This window comes from Harpia harpyja, chromosome Z, assembly GCF_026419915.1.
Source record: "Harpia harpyja isolate bHarHar1 chromosome Z, bHarHar1 primary haplotype, whole genome shotgun sequence".
Lineage (NCBI taxonomy): Eukaryota > Metazoa > Chordata > Aves > Accipitriformes > Accipitridae > Harpia > Harpia harpyja.
Genome location: NC_068969.1, coordinates 7,854,965 through 7,870,724, shown reverse-complemented (window position 1 = coordinate 7,870,724; position 15,760 = coordinate 7,854,965). Strand labels below are relative to the sequence as shown.

The 15,760-nt window shown below is 40.6% G+C and overlaps 1 protein-coding gene across 5 annotated transcripts in view; it reads left to right on the top strand.

Annotated features, from left to right (window-relative positions):
• POC1A (POC1 centriolar protein A) overlaps positions 1-15,760 on the top strand; it is a 59,283-nt gene that overhangs the window by 35,598 nt on the left and 7,925 nt on the right. For 4 of the 5 annotated variants that reach the window (XM_052777245.1, XM_052777247.1, XM_052777248.1 and 1 more), the window contains one exon: positions 10,558-10,698. In XM_052777245.1, coding sequence (XP_052633205.1) covers positions 10,558-10,698 — 141 coding nt within the window. Of the gene's footprint in view, positions 1-10,557; positions 10,699-13,413; positions 15,398-15,760 lie in introns of those variants that run through there. The other variant, XM_052777246.1, reaches the window with a different exon arrangement.

Here is a 15,760-nt window from a genome sequence, read left to right as displayed (position 1 = left end):
GCCTCTTGTGCTCAGCCTGTGGTCTCTGTGCTGACTGCAGCAGTTCATTCTGTCAGCCACTCATTCCTTGTGTAAATAAATTCCTCCTGAGTTACTCATAGGCCAGATGTGCCTTTTCTTTTTTGACCTTTTGGCTTCCAAATTGGTAACTATCTCTAATTCTGGCATCCGTTAATACTTATGAATACTTTTATACGTTTCTTCTTTTTTTTACTTGCTGTGAAGTCCCCTCCTGGGAAGCAGTTTCAATGCACAGAGCTGCAGCTCTTTGCAATTGGATGTGAATGTGTTGTCGTTTGCACCTCCTCCACCCCCTTCTATTTATTTATTTTTAAAGCGTTGTAAGGGAGGAATCCTGTATTCAGCAGTGGGGAATCCAACCTTCAGCCTTCAAGATAGATGTGGTCTGCAAAATGATTATTTTTCCCGATCTGCTTGTCACCTTGTTTTTCTGAGGATGTGTTCCCACTCCAGGAAGCTTTAGTCTGGTACACGATTCTCTTCCTCTTGGGATAGGTAGGTAGATTATTTACTTAAAAGAGCAACAGTGTGATGAGTGCTCAAGATGTTTCCACTGCTCTTTACCCTGCTTGTCTGTCCAAGCAGAAGCTTCATAGGGATGGGTAGGAGTCTTACTACGACTGATCACAGGATGCTCAGGAGCTCTTCCCCACATCCTTCACAAGCAGTGCAGTTGCAGATGGTTATCCATAGCTCCCTAACCTTCACTCTTCTTTCATTGAAGGAAGCCTGCTCATGTAAGCCTATTGCAACGTGTGACCTTGTAACTTTTTTGCAAGGAGACAGAGGTTCAACAGGAACAGAGGAAAAGGCTTCTCCTTTCCTCTCCCTCCTTTGTGGTGTGGACAAAGCTGGGTCTCTACTTTGGCCTGTGCCTGAAGAGGCTGTGCTTGTAAACCTTGTGAGAGCCAGAAGGATGTAATTTTTTTTCATTGCTCCTCTACTCCTTTTAGCAAGAACAGCTAGTAGTTCTTTCTGTGCAAGAAGTGTGCTCCTGTGGTGTCTTCCACTCATCTTGCTGGAAACCAGAGATTGAATGGGATGAACTCTAACCCCCAAGAGGTAACAGACACTTAGTTGACTAAGGGAGCTATCATGGTGAGCAAGGCTGGCTAGTTGAGAATGTTTGCTTGATCTCTTCCTGCCTTGTGCAGCATCCAGAACATCAGCCAGGAAGGCATCAGTGTTGCATCATCTGTTTTGTGGGTAGCCCCCAAGGGGGTAACCCCTCGGTTTCCTTGATGAAAAGGCTGGATGCAACTGAGCTCTAGAGTCTAGCTCTAATTCACTGGAGAATAAAGTCTCGCAACAGTACCAGGTTTCTTCATATCAGGAAGCCCAAGTTTATCTGAGCAGAACTGGATAGCTGTATCAGTTGACTGTGCTCTTTGTGGAGCCTCACTGCAGTTCTCTCTGATTTTCTGCATCTTAATTTGACTGTGAGGCTGCATCAGAGCAAAATAAATGCTTTTCTCTCACCTGAATAAATTAGGGTCCACCTCACAAGCAGCTAACAGCAGAGCTTCTTTCTGGAAGATGTTCTAGGAAGCCTCTGTTAATGGCTAGCCCTCTAATACTCTTTCAGCTTTTTTTTTGTTGTTGCTGTGTGAAACTGAATTTTTCACAAGCTAATGGGTTTTGCCCCTATGCTGTTGCTCTTTCCCCTGAAACTTTCGGGTTTGCTTTTATTTTGATCTGCTCAATGCAAGGAGAGGTGGGTGTGCATGACAAATGAAAGCTTATGTCTTCTCTGATTTTGTGTGTTAACAATTTTTACACATGTTTGCAGACCACTTATCAGAGTGTTCTGATCTTGATGAAGGACCTAAGAGAGAGGAAAAGGCAGGGTATGGGCACCCTCAGCTTGGCTTTCCAAGAGGCTCTGAATGACTGCAACAACCTGTAACAGCTTTGCCCGTTAGTGGATGGGAGCAGCTGTGCTGCTACAACTGTTTTCCCTTTTGTGTTCTGGTTTGACAAGATTTTTTTGCTGAAATAAGAGGATCAGCTTTTAATTTCTGTCATCTTACAGTGAATAAATTTGTTCGTTAAGGCTCTGGAACAATAAGGCAAGTCCTGACAAGTCATTATTGGTCAGAATAAAAATTGCCTTTTAAGTTCAATATCTCAGGCTAATTAATGTAAATTCACCCACTTAGGTTGCTGCTCTATGTGGCTTGTTTTAATGCTTGAGTCATAATTCAAAGAGAAGAGATGGAGGCAAGATTTATACTATTTTCCAAGCTGCTATTCTGTGTCAACTTTTGAGATAGGTGAAGATAGAAACTTTCGAAGCTTGAGCTAAGATCTCAAACTTTTCTGCTAAAATCCAAACTTCAGGCAAGTGTAATAACAAATGGGCATGTTATAATATGTGTGTGTCTGCATATGTTTGCATATGTTTACATATGTGTATACATACATAAGTGATGTATGTAGGCATGTGCATGATGTGTATGTTACACGGCATATACGTACCTATTTCACTAGAAAGAGGCAAATGATTCTGATGAAGGAAGTGAGCTGGAAGCTGTTATTCACACTTCAGGAGATCACTGTGCGTGTTTTGCTTCTTGCCTTGGAGACTGCTTTTGGTATAAAAGAACCTGTAGCTGGATAACCCAAAGCTAAGGATAAACACTTTGTTTTGGTGTTTGGCTGCTTTTTCTTGGGAACCTTTCCTAAAAGTGATCTTAAATGGGGCCAGGAACAGTAGTTCAATTCTTGGTGAAATTTCTTACCAATGGTTCTCCTATTTATCTTTTTGTTCCTATAGTGGCTTGTTTCAACACAAAACTGTTCCTTTGAGATTTTTGGTGCTGTTACTCTCTAGGAGCAGTGTTAGGATAGCCAGTTGAGCATCACCTGTACAACAATGCTTAATTATTCCATACTAAATTCTGGAAGACCTCTTCATATCTCCTAAGAAAACACTATGACCGATGGGAGTGGAGAATTGTTAAGGGAGGTAAAATGCCTAAGCAAAGTAGGAAAAGACAAATCTAAAATGTTGAAGGCTACCCTTAGCTTTTCCTTCTCAATAAATACAGACCTGTTTTGTTGGTTTTTTTTTTAAACAGCCGGTAATGATTAAGTTTTACCTGTCCATGCACTCTTGCACTGGGCTTTCAATGCCTGGCATTAGTGTTTCCCATTTTCACTCATCACAGAAATGCTATTTGTGCTTTTGGAAATGTAATATGTGCAAAACTTTCCCATTCTTCTTCAATGTTTGTAGAGGGCTTTTTAGCTATTTGAAATGTAACTCAAATGGGAAAGGAGCTGACTAGTGAAGATTAGTTTCTATTATTTTATCATTTTTCCTTAGTAAGACAGTGAATTAATGTAGTATTGCATTAATTACTACTCATTTGGAAACCCTAGCTTTGTTATAGTTGTGTTCCTTATTGGTTTTGGGTTGTGGCAATCCCCTTTGCCAAAGCTTATCAGGAACTGTGACTTCTATTCCTTCCAGTGCCAGATATACTTCTCCTTGGAAATCAGTGCAGGGATCTACTTTCTTTCAACTTTTTGTATAAAACAAAGATCACGTAGCAGAGAAAACCATGAGCCTGATCTCAGCTGTCACACAACCAGTTGATGCCATGGCATATATAGTGGTGCTCAGTATAAACCAACTGAAAAGCATGGACAGCACATAGCTTGGTTGCTTTTAACAGTCTGCAGAGATGCTTTTTACCTGAAGTTACCTCGAAAACCATGATACTAATGTCTGTCTTGGTTTAAAAGTGTCACTTACAGAGTATAGATGTAAGTTAAGTGGACCAACAGACAGTGAACCAAAGAGCAAGGTCACTGAAACACAGGAGGGGAGCAGCTTTTCCCTTCTGGCAGGCAGGAGCAGGCTGAGGACTGCTCTTGGCCAGAGATTGCCAAACAGTGTCACTTGCAGAGATAGGATGCTAGTATTTCTGTAAGCAAATACAAATTTCAGTCCAAGTGCAGCCTTCTGTGGATGTACAGGCTGGTTTCATGCATGTCTGAGTACTGTAGCTGGCCATTAGCTGTTACCCCTGTTTCTTTCCTTCCTGGCAGCTTGGTCGGCAGAGCTGGATGGTGTGTGATGCTGCATCACTTAAAATATACAAACCTTACTCCGTCTGCCTGCCTCTGTCAGTGGTTCACTTAGGCTTTGGCACAAGAGTGCCTTGGAATTTAAAGGGGTTTGAGATGTACCTATTAACTCTTATTTCTTCTTGGGGTTATCACTGACTTAGTATTTATTGGCCTATGGCAAAATATGGCCATTATTGTAGAGGTGCCAAGTTTTAATGTTTTAACTTGGTATTTTTAGTAGCACTATCAGGGAAAAGGATTCTGTCTAAATCATTTATGGCCTCTTGCATATCTAACCCAACTTACCTTTTGGTGTGAAGCAAAAATGCAAGCACAAATAAAAGGGAAGTAATGTTCTTTTCATCTCCCTTTTCTTTTTTTCCCCTTCCCTCCCAAATCCCCTTCTGTTATTGCAACTTGAATCCTGAAATAAGAGGTGAGCAGGGATGAATGGTCCTATAAATTGTTTCATAAAGCTAATTTAACTTGTATCCTATTTCTAGTTGTTACCCTATGCTGGTCTGGACAGTAGATATGGAGTAATGCAAGTCTTGAAGAATGTGATTGCTCCAGAAATTTCAGTGCTGCCTTGAAGAGGAGCTGTTTTTCCAGTCTAGAGAAATGTGTTTGTACTTGGAGAGCTGTGTTCAGTCAGTTATATTTTGTATGTAGCAGGGAGAAATGAGGTTACCCCTCAGTTTTTAAGGAGTCCTCCAATCTAGCATGTTGTACTCCATCTGACCTTCCTGTGGAGCTCACCTTGCAGCTAATATACGTCCACTGGATGTCACTGTTGCTCTTTGGGAATGCATTTAAAATATCCCTTTACCTGTGGTGAAAATGACTCCTCGAAACAGAAGACTTTTAATGTATTTCTCTCTCATTTGGATTAGTAGAACTGGGGTCCAAATAAACAGTGTGCACCACTTACGGGAGTTTTCTGCTCCTCTGTTGTTTCTAGGGGAATTTTTTCAGTTAATTTAGTGAATTTAATTGCACTTAGTGAATTTTAATACATTGGATGTCTGAACTGGATACATTGGATGTATGTGTTGCTTAAAAGGGAATGCTATCTTTCTAGATACTTGAAAATTAATTCTCAGTAACATCATATTCTCTTTTAAAAAAAAAAAAAAACAAACCAAACAAAAAAACCCCAAAACAGAAGATGTTGGAAATTGATTTAAAGGGACTTAAAGGTAGAGCTGAACCTACCTCCCTTGCATCATTTAGTTCTTCCCTTCCAGTGGAGAGGTGAAGAGAAGGGAAAAGAACTATTTCCTCTGGATTGAATTATAAGAATCCTACTTTTTATTAGTAGGTGTAAAATTCTGGTAGGTGGTTATCCTGTCAATATATCTTCTAAATATCACCATTTAGAAAGCAAAATGGCATTTTTTTAAGTTGTCCCTTGCAGTTTTACTATGGATGTACATGTGTTTTGTAGTTAATACTTTCCCCCACCCCCCAATCAGCACTATAATAGCTGGCCAGAATGCTGTTTAGCCAGAACAATTTTCCTAAGAGGCTCAGTAAGAGACCTCTGGAATGAAGGCTGATTAATTTTCCCCTTCCCCCAAGTAGTTGCACTGTGCTGTCTTTAAGTGGTTGCTATAAATAAATCACTTCTGTTTTCCCTTTGTCACTGAGAGCTGTATTGTATTCTGAAACTGCTCATCTATTCTTCCTTTAATGTTCAGCTGCTTCTTGCTATACTCCCAGTGCTTAATATGCAGATGTTGTAATAAGATATTTAATGGCAAATACATTTGTTCGGTTCTGCCAAATAAATTGTGCACTTGAACTCTTGACTAAAATAAATTAAACCTCTGCAGCAGTGTCATTGTTTCTGGTGCCTGTCCCCCAGATTCATCTGGCACTTTACCTTGCAGGTGAGTCAGATGGGAGCACAGGTGTCTCTCTCTGTAATCGTGATGTTCATCAGTACTGAGACTGTCACAAAGCCAATGCATGTTTCAGGGCTCTTTCTATATTTTTGCAATGTTTTTTTAAATCTGTTAGAATTTAAATCACTAGTGGCTGGCTCACCACATGGTATAGATCACTATTAGGAGAAGGGTTGCTGTACTTTGGTCTGTGAGAGTTTTCTTGTTGGTTCTTACGGACAGTAGCGGGGGCTGATTTAATCCTCTCTTACAAAATTTGAAAAGGTTTCAGTCTGGGGGCATTTCAGTTCTTCCTCACTTGGGTGCATATTTCCTTTCAAATGTACTGGCCATTAAGGTAGTGGTAAGTACAAGTTGTAGTTTGGCTGTTAAGGGAAAGTTTCCAAACATTTTCTGCTTTTGTTAAAATGTAAAGGGCAAAGCTTCTGCTGAAGGACCTCACATTGATGCTTACCACTGTCAAATTTGGAAGCTATACTAACGGTTCAGTAGAGGCGGCCTTACTGCCTTTTTAACACAGCTTCAACTGGTGTCACTGCTGTGTTTGAACTATGACAGAAGTCCAGGTGGGTGCTTATGGCAGACAACCTGTCCCTCTGAGCATTGCAGTCTCTTTCCAATATTTTAATGAAGAAGAGTGTGTTTGAGCTCATCAGAATGTTTGGCTGTTTTCTAAAATTAATGTCAAACAAAATTCTGGGTGTCCATTTGGATTTAGGATACTTGTAAAATGCCCCAGCATCTGCCCTGTGAAGTCCTGGCCGTGTTTTCTTAGCAGGTAAAGCTTTCCTTGGCTGTAAAAAGTGGAGACTTTGGCATGAAAAACCTGAAAGGATTAAAAAAAAAACAAAACAAAAAAACCCCCAAAAAACCAAACAAACCACCCTGTTTTTCTCCTTGATGCCATGGCAGGAATGCCATGGTATCACTGTTCCCTTCTGTTCACAAGGTTTCTGTTAGCTGGTAGCAGAGGGACATGCTTTGGGTAGTGTCAATACAAATATACCTACTTGGGCTCCTCAGCCTCTTCAGAAAAAGTGAGTTGAAATTAGTCTAGTGTATCTGATCCAGATGGATGCAAATGCTCTGCTTCAACCTGTGAAAAGGGAAGTGCTGTGCCTTTGAGATGCAGCAGCGTGCGTGTCCACCTTGGCCAGGCTGGCTGTCAGCCGATCCTTTGCTGTTGTCCCTCTGCTGTTCTGTACGTCATGGGCTGCATTTACAGCTTGCAGTGTTTCTGTGTGTGTCTAGCTGAGTTTGCAGGCATTTTCAATGAGCTCCACCTTGCACTGGACGTGCCTGTGTTAGGCAAATCCGGGCTTAACCCTTGTTGAACGCTGTGTATAGGCCCCTGCTTTGAGGAGCCTGCTTGGACGGGTCCCAGACTTCAGATTGCAGTTTGATGCTATTAGAGCGGGTGGGATAAGTAAGAAGCTAGAGCAAACTGACTTTAGTCTCTCTGCCTGACTGTTTGTGGGCAGTGATTCAAAGTGCTGTCTGTAGGTGTGGCTGTTGGATACTTGGGTTTTTGCACCTGCTGTGGCAGGGTAAGCTAGGTCGGATGTGCTTGTTCCTAGAACTGAATATTCAAAGACCTTGGTCAGTTGAAAGCCTCCCTCTTGGAAGTCACACTCCATGACATGTTGACATGGTTTTTATTTGCTGGCTGGATGTGTCCCTAGTTTAGATAAATGAACTAACTCTGAACTTCATTGCTGAAGGCATTAGCTACAGGTTATCTTCTTGATGATGATGGGCTGTAAGGAACCTTTTCAAGCAGCTGTGATGTTTGAAATGGGGCAGTATGTCATATTGCCATGCTTCTATTTTTAAATGTAGATCTGCTTCTATTCTTGGGGGTGTTGCCACCATTCAGAGTGCCTTCAAGAGCCCCCATGGGCTTTGTGGAGGTGGCTTGCTTGGCTTTTCATGGGGGGTGGTACATAGTCTGTGAGCTGATCAGCAGAATGTAGCATCTGTAACAAACAGCTGCTGCTGCCCCTGGCTTCAACTTGATGTGATAGATCACCTGACCCCTAAAGCATTGGGTGTGGGAGCATCTGTGCAGTACTGCCCTTGCAAATATGCCAGACTCTTAAACTTTGTGGACTGTGGCAAAGAGAACATCAACTCTGAGTTCAGCCCAGCAGCTTTTTATGAAAAGTTATCTGACATATGCTATAAAGATAGAGGGAGAAACTATGTTGGTACAGTCAGTTTTCTGCTTCTGTGAGTCAGCTTGTTCTAATGGGTTTTGAAGTGGATAGCTCATCATCATTTGGGGTTTTTAAGTGCAGGTTGTATGCAGTGTTAGCTCACTCAAATTTCTGCTGTGCCATGATTGATCGGCCTGAAGTTACATCATCAAAATAGGATAGTCAGCCTTAAAATAACAAGAAAACATGCATTTTAATGCTAATTACCCACTGAAAAGCAGTGTTCTGGGTTTTTTTGGTTATAGTTTAAATTTAAACAGCAAATAACAGCTTTGTAAGGCTGACTTTATCTCATCTCTGCAAGACCATATTTTGGTTGATTAAATCAATGCATTGTTGAGCAACATGTGGCTCTTGGGCTACCTGCAGCACAGGAGTAGTTTTGAGTGTGGCTCCCATGCTGATGCTGTGCAATGTGACCTGGAGTGTGGGCTGTGTTGGCCTAGGGCCTGTAGATAATCCAAATTATCCAAGCAAGTGGGAGGAAGCAAATTAGCAGAGGCTGGTGTGGCTGGTACCACCTGATACCCAGCTGCATCCCAAGCCTGTGGTATAGCACAGTGATGCCTGTGGAGTAGTTGTTATATGTATCCTTTAAACCTTTCCCTTCCTTTCCTGTACCTTGGACAAAAATGGTCTTGTGATGCTTGGTTGTATGAGGATAGTTTGGTTGGCAGGGTCTGGAAGAATGGTCGGCACTTACTAGCAGTTAGTGGGCAACAGCAAGCCATTCTCCTGTCAAAGCCTTCTATTGCCGCAGCCTCTTTTCTCTCTTGCTGAGTCTCCAGCTTCCCTATGTAGTCACACTTTGTTGCACTACTTACTGTTTATTTTGCCAAACTGTTGGGCTGGACCTCAGCCTTGGTAGCCTTTGTAGCCTAAATCAGTGACTCCCAGCAGCAAAAGGTGTTTTTTTTAATATATGTTTATTTTTTAAATACATATATTTTTGTGTGTGCATGTGTGTATACACATACATGTGTGTATATATATCTTCATAACGCACTAAACGGTTTTGAGTTTAAAGTTATGTGAGCTGGTCTAAGATCTTGTTGCAGCTTAGTTGCACATCTGCATACACATGGCATCAAATATAGAGATGAGCAGGTAAATCAATATAGTGCTGATGAGAACTGCCTTCGTAGTAGTGCATATGAGAGAAGAGGTGGAAGCAACTCTTCATTTCTTGCTTAGGAAAAGTACATGTGGGAGAACTTTGAGACCATTTTTCAATCTGTCAGAATTCCTTGCTGCTTTGTTGATTTGCAAACTGCAGTCATATATGTGAGTAATAAGTGCATGGGATGGAGCTGCACCAGGCATCAGGCCATGGAGAACTATGTTTTGAGTGCTGTGATCTTGGCTTCAGATTCAAATCTTCTCCGTTAGTGTAAATTGAGAAACTTAAGTCTGCAATTGCTTAATCAGTTGGCTACCTTGTTTAGTTAGATAAACTTCCCTGAACTTCTACTGGCAGTAATGCAGATGAATAATGTAAATAGTGTTTGTTCTAGAAGAAAGATACCATTTTGAAAGAGAAGGAAAGAAGAGTAAGTTCTCTAGTAAAGGTCTGTTTGTGCTTTTAAAACTTAATTTATTCCGAATGAAATATTCAAGCTTGCATAACTAAAACAGTTGAAATTGGAATTGAAACTTCAAAGTGAACTTGTTCTTAACCTCACTGAGGAGAGAAAACCAGTTCAAGATATAAACAAAATTAAAATGACTAAATCAAACCTGTCTGTTTTAATGCATATTGGAACACCTTGCTTTTGCCGAACTTAACTACAGTACTGCATCCTTGCCTTCTTACAACTACCAAACATGGGGAGAGGCTTTTACTGCACTGTTGGAGTGAAATAATTGGAATCCTCTCAGGGTAGCTTACTTAATTCTTATAATTTGGATGTAGTACTTCCATGTGGCTCCAGTAAGTCTTCGTTTACCTGTACAGTCTATGCCTGTGTACCACATGAGCATGCCAAAGCCCTTTGCACATACAAAACTTGAACCTTGCAAGATTGCCTCGAGATTGTTATCTAAGGCTTGCCTTTCCTGTTGAAGGTTTAAAAACAAACAAAAAAACACACACAACACCCCCCCACCCCCCTGAAAACAAAACAAAAATCCCTCCACCTGGTAGACACAGACAAGTCTGCAGCAGCTTTTTCTTTTCCAGCTGTGACAAGAACAAACAATTCCCGTTCTCTTTTGCCATTTTTAATAGCATAGACTGTCCCAACATAAACTGTTCTTTACTCTTTACCCTCCATGAAACAGCAATCGTTCTCCAGTTGTTTGCATTGCAATAGCAGATTGTCTGTTTATTTTCCTAGCAATCAGAAATGGATTGTGGTGTTCATCTTAAGAAGACAAAACCTCAGGATTCTGGTAGGAACCATGCACAGCAAGAGGAGGAGACCAGTCTTGCAAATACCTTGGAGCATATTATGGGACAGCTGGATGTTCTGACTCAGGTATGATTTGCTCTTTAATTTTTCAATGAAGAAGGTACCTCTGACTGGAAGAATTGGGAATATTTTGTAATAGTTTCATAGAATAAAAGTGACTAGTTCAAAACCTCCTGCTTTTTAGTAATTTTTTGATAATTCTGTCTTCATCTGTTTGTCAGCTTATATCTAGCAGTTCCCTCGCATCGACTTCCAGCTCAGGCCCTGCTCTTCCCATAATTCCTTTATGCTGCAGTGTAGTGGAGCACTACTTAAGCTAGCTCTGGTACCCTGTGCTATTAGCCAAGGTTTATCTAAGGTGATGCCTAAAGGAGTGGCTGGCATTAGGACTCTTTTGGTGAGTAATCTGTGTCTCTCTTCCCTTCCCTATTATACTGCAGTCTATAGGTTAACTCTGTTCAGATCCTGCTCCTTTCCCCCACCCAACATTCACCTACACAGTCCAATTTCTGCAGTATTCTCTTCCATCAACAAGTCTGGGCCCTTCTGTGCCTCATCTCTGAAACATGCTTTTCACCCACAGCTAGCAAACAAATAATCCCTTGCTAAAGCATTAACATACAGTTCTTCCTGAGAGTCACTAAGCAATGCTTGAATAGTACCAGCTGTTAATGGTGATCATCATAGTATGTGTTTACTTAATAAGAATTTGGGGATAGAGCTGCTTTTTGTTTAACTAAATAGCTGCTCATTGCTCCTGTGAAGAAATACTATTTCTGATCATTGTCTGGGGCTGAATTTCATTGTGTATTTTTGAGATTTGTGAGAAGCAGGGGGAAAGCATGGGATAGTAAACATTGGTCATCTCCTGTAGATGAGACCATGTTTGTAGGATGGAAAAAGCTGTGTGGGAGGGTTTTTCTGTGAGTTTGAGTGTTGTTTCTGAGGAAGAACAAGCAGGTCTTGAACACATGGTGTTGAACATACTGATTACTTGTCCAAGTTAGCTCTCTGCTCTTGAGAAAGCAGTACTTGTCAAAAAGTGTAAGATGATGGGTTGGAGGGCCCATCAGGGGATTGAAGTAGGGCTGACTTAGGGATTTAAAAACATTCCAGGACTACAGACAGTCTAAAAAAAGGTAGGGTGAAAACCAGAAGGTATTTAAGTTCGTTTGGCAGAAATGCAAGAAGGCACTTTCCCTGTGATCTCTAAAATGCTGAACACTTTGCGCGGGGTGGGGGGTTACAGATTTTGTATGACATTGGGCCCTCATGCTTGTGAGTAAAATGCAACCCAGTGTATACACAAAATACTTTATTACTGTTTTTACATCTCCCTAGTAAGTTTGGAATGTGATCTTTATCTTTCATTACATAAATCAGATCCACACTTTTGATGATGGATGTGTAATGGCTCCATTTCAACTTCATAGGTATTTAGAGGAGGCAAATATTGCAGTAAACAGTATGTGTAGGATTTAAACTAGATATAAGCAATGCAAACATCTCTCTCAAAGATATTGTGTAACCATAGAAAATTCCAAATGTTGTTTTAAACCTAGCAGAAAGAGAAATTGAGATCAGTGGGGGAGGAATAAATTAGTAGGTTATAGGATAAAATTGGAAATAGGCCTGAAATAGTAAAAAACCAAAAAGCTGCCTTGATGAACTCTGCATTCAGCAACATTTTACCTTTTTTGTAGCTTTTTTGCCATCCTTGAAGTACTTAATTTCCCATTGGTTTTAATCTTTGTATGTTGTGTTTTGTATTAACACCATTTTAATGTATTTGTACAAGTAGGTGATCCCAACACACTGTTGAAATGGTTTCATAATTCTTCCTTTTCATGCCAAGGTTTTGATATTTAGCAGTGAAACAAACCAACACCAAACAAAGTTAAGCAAAGGAGCCTGGAAGAAGTCCTCCTTCTCAGAGTAAGGGAGGAGGTTCCTCAAAGAGGAGGGATGCAGGCATGTAGCAAGGCAGAGCTGTGGAAGGTAACTCTGGAGGGCATCTGCTCGCATAGCTAAAATTTTTTTTTCCAATGCTGATGGCCTGTAACAGAAGGGAATGCAGCTCCAGTAGAGCCGCTGTTACCCCTCTTCCGTGCAATTAGATGTTGACTGGGAGAAGCCATGGCGTGCTAATTGCTAGCAGAGAGCCAAGTGAAATGGAAATAGTGGCTGGTGGTGTTGGGTTGGTTGTCTTTCCTAGCCATTTCTGCCAAAGCACAACTGGGTGCTGCTCTCCCCGAGCAGCAGATTCAAAACAACGTTGTGTGTTTTATATGGCAGCTTTGGGCCTGCTGACTTCTTTTTGTGAAAGGACGACACCACTACTTCAAAAATGGAACAAAAAGCTTTCATAAATAACACATAACAGGTGTCAGTATTTTTCCCTTCTTGAAGAAGGGCTGAGGTTGCTCCTAGTGCTCTGTTATAAATCATTGGTTCATAATTCCCGAGTGTCGCTTGTTTAAAGAGAACACTAATGGCATAAGCAGGGTCATACAGTTGAAGGGAAAGGACAGAGTCCCTGTGATATTCCCAGAAACCCTCTATTGATATAGCCATCCATATTATTTGTTAGCTCCATGGGAGCTTGGGTGTATTTCTGATGTGGTACCTTGAGTTCCTGTGCTCTTTGTTCATGTTGTAGTTTCCAGCACTGTGTTAACATGATGTAATGTACCAGTGGGGGAAACTTAAGGTTGTGATAAACTACTTTGGGAAATTATGCAAATATAAACCTAATTTATTTTCCTAATATTTTTTCCATAGCTATCATTTCAAGGTTTATAATGTAAAAGTGGGAAGGAGAGAAAATACTTTCAATTTCTGCTGAAAGAGGTAATAGTAAGACATCAGCTGAAGGCTGTCATCTTTTGCCAGTGCACAGCTTTTGTTCTGAGCTGCACACTTGAAGCTGCATTGTCTGCCACTCACCAATTATCAGTACCTTCCCTCTGTTGACAATAGATTTCCAGATGAAGTGGGGTGTCATGTACTTAGAGACAGCGGGATTGTTTTTATTCTATTAAGAGTTGTCTTCCTGCCAGACACCAGTCGCAAGTAGCTCTGAGGCTGTACAGGCATTGTGCCCTGTGCAGGAGGATACACTTGAGCAGACTTGCTCCTTCAGTTAGGCACTTCAGTTCTTATCAGAGAAGGATGGATCAGAAGAAACTAGTGGCTGTTGTATACCACATCTGGCAGTAAGTGCTGTAGCAAATAGATATGGCCCCCTCAGATTTACAAAGCTTCATTTTTATGTTGTTGACTTTGTGCTATGATTTAATTCTTTAAGGTTTTGGCAACTTTCTTTAACCTGGTTTTTGATTCAGTGAAACCTTCCTCTCTTCTTCCTCATTAGAACTCTGTCGGGACATTTTTTGTTTTACTTGTAAGGAAGTGTTCTAATGTGAACTGACAGTCTGTATTTTTTTCTAAATGTGGTGTGTGTCTGGCCATACTTCACATGCAAATAAAGAAGTTAACTTTTGTCTGCCTTTTTCAGAAGAGTAGTACCTCCTTAATAATTCTGCTGCCTTGAAGGATGGAGTGAAGTTGAGACACAGACATAAGCCGGTTGTTTCCAGTAGTTTTGGATTACTTAAAGATACCCTGGTGCCTCTTTGTAGGAAAGCAGGCAATTCAAATCTGGCAAAGGAATGAGGAAGATGAGAGTAATAAATGTACAATATAGGTGTTTTGCTCCTCCCTTTCCTGCAGCTTAATACCTTGTCAGTGTCTCGATGTTTAAAAAGCTTGTTCTTTACTGGCATTTCAGAGATGTGAAAAGGAGAAAAATGCAAAATGTTTATCAGTTATTTTTTTTTATCAAAGGCTGGATCTCAGTATCTCAGTTACCTATATGAAGAGGTGGGCTGAATATTAAAGTTTAAGGGAAAAACAAGGTGATTTTATCTCTTGGATAACTTCCTGGAACAGAAGGGTGTTTTGGCTGAAACAAAAATGGAGCAGATATTAAGAGTTTACTTGGTTCAAATGTATCTTCTGCACTTGCAGCTGAACTGCACTTCTGAAGGATGATCAACTGTGAGTAACCATCTTGCCTGCAGTGGAAAACTTGCATTTGCAATGATCATCTTCAAAGAGTTTGTATACTGTTGCCCTCACTCCAAACACCTGCAGCTGCCATGTTCACTTTGTTAATCTGTAGTACTGGCGGGCAATGGGCACTGAGGCAAAAGCTGCTGGTTTTATGTGGGAAGGAAGATGTCTGCTCCAAATAAAGAGTTCAGAATCAGGTTAGCATAAAAATTCATAAACAGCTGTGATAATCACCCACAGGAAACAGCTTTATATACTTCCCCAAACTAATCTTGCATTGAAGCTGGGAGAAAACAACACAGTGAAATGGAGACGACTTGATAAATCTGTAAAATAATCCATGCCTGAACTGAAGGACAATCTAGCTCATGAGATTAAAGGATTATTTCACTCCAGAAAAGATTGCAGAGGGAGGGAGGAGAATTTTTTAAATTAAATTCTTTAACATAAAAAAAAGACTTGGATACAAGTGAGTTGCTTTTTAATTAAAACTGAAAATGTTTGCATGTATAATACTTATAATGAAACCAAGTAAAATCAAATTTGTTACTCCTTTTGAGATGTGGTCTCCAAAGCCTGTGTTGGTGAAGAATGAATGTGGCCCCTCTTTTCTGAGATATATTGAATGTAGATTAAGCAACTAGTTTAGTAAAATAAATGGTGTTATGACTTCAAGTAGTTACAAGTCAAGAAGAAAGATTGGGGGGGGGCGTTTGTGTGTGTGTGTGTGTGTGTGTATGTGTTCATAAGTGCTGCTACCTCTGCCTTGCGCAAATGTCTTGGTTTCTATGTTGCTCTTAAGACCTGAACACCCACTGGCTACAGGTGGACCTAATGCATAGGAAAAAAACTGCAAGCAGTTTTTATTCCAAAAGAAATGGTTTAAAATCCAAAACACTAATAAAAAATGTTCCCATCTGAAAAAACTGTGAAATGCCAGAGGAGCTTGGTTTTTAAATCTTAATTTAAAGGACGTAGAGGCTATTTCTCATGAGTCAAAACCATCTCTTGGAGATGCAGTAGCTTTGATCTCTTCACTCAAAACAAATTAAGT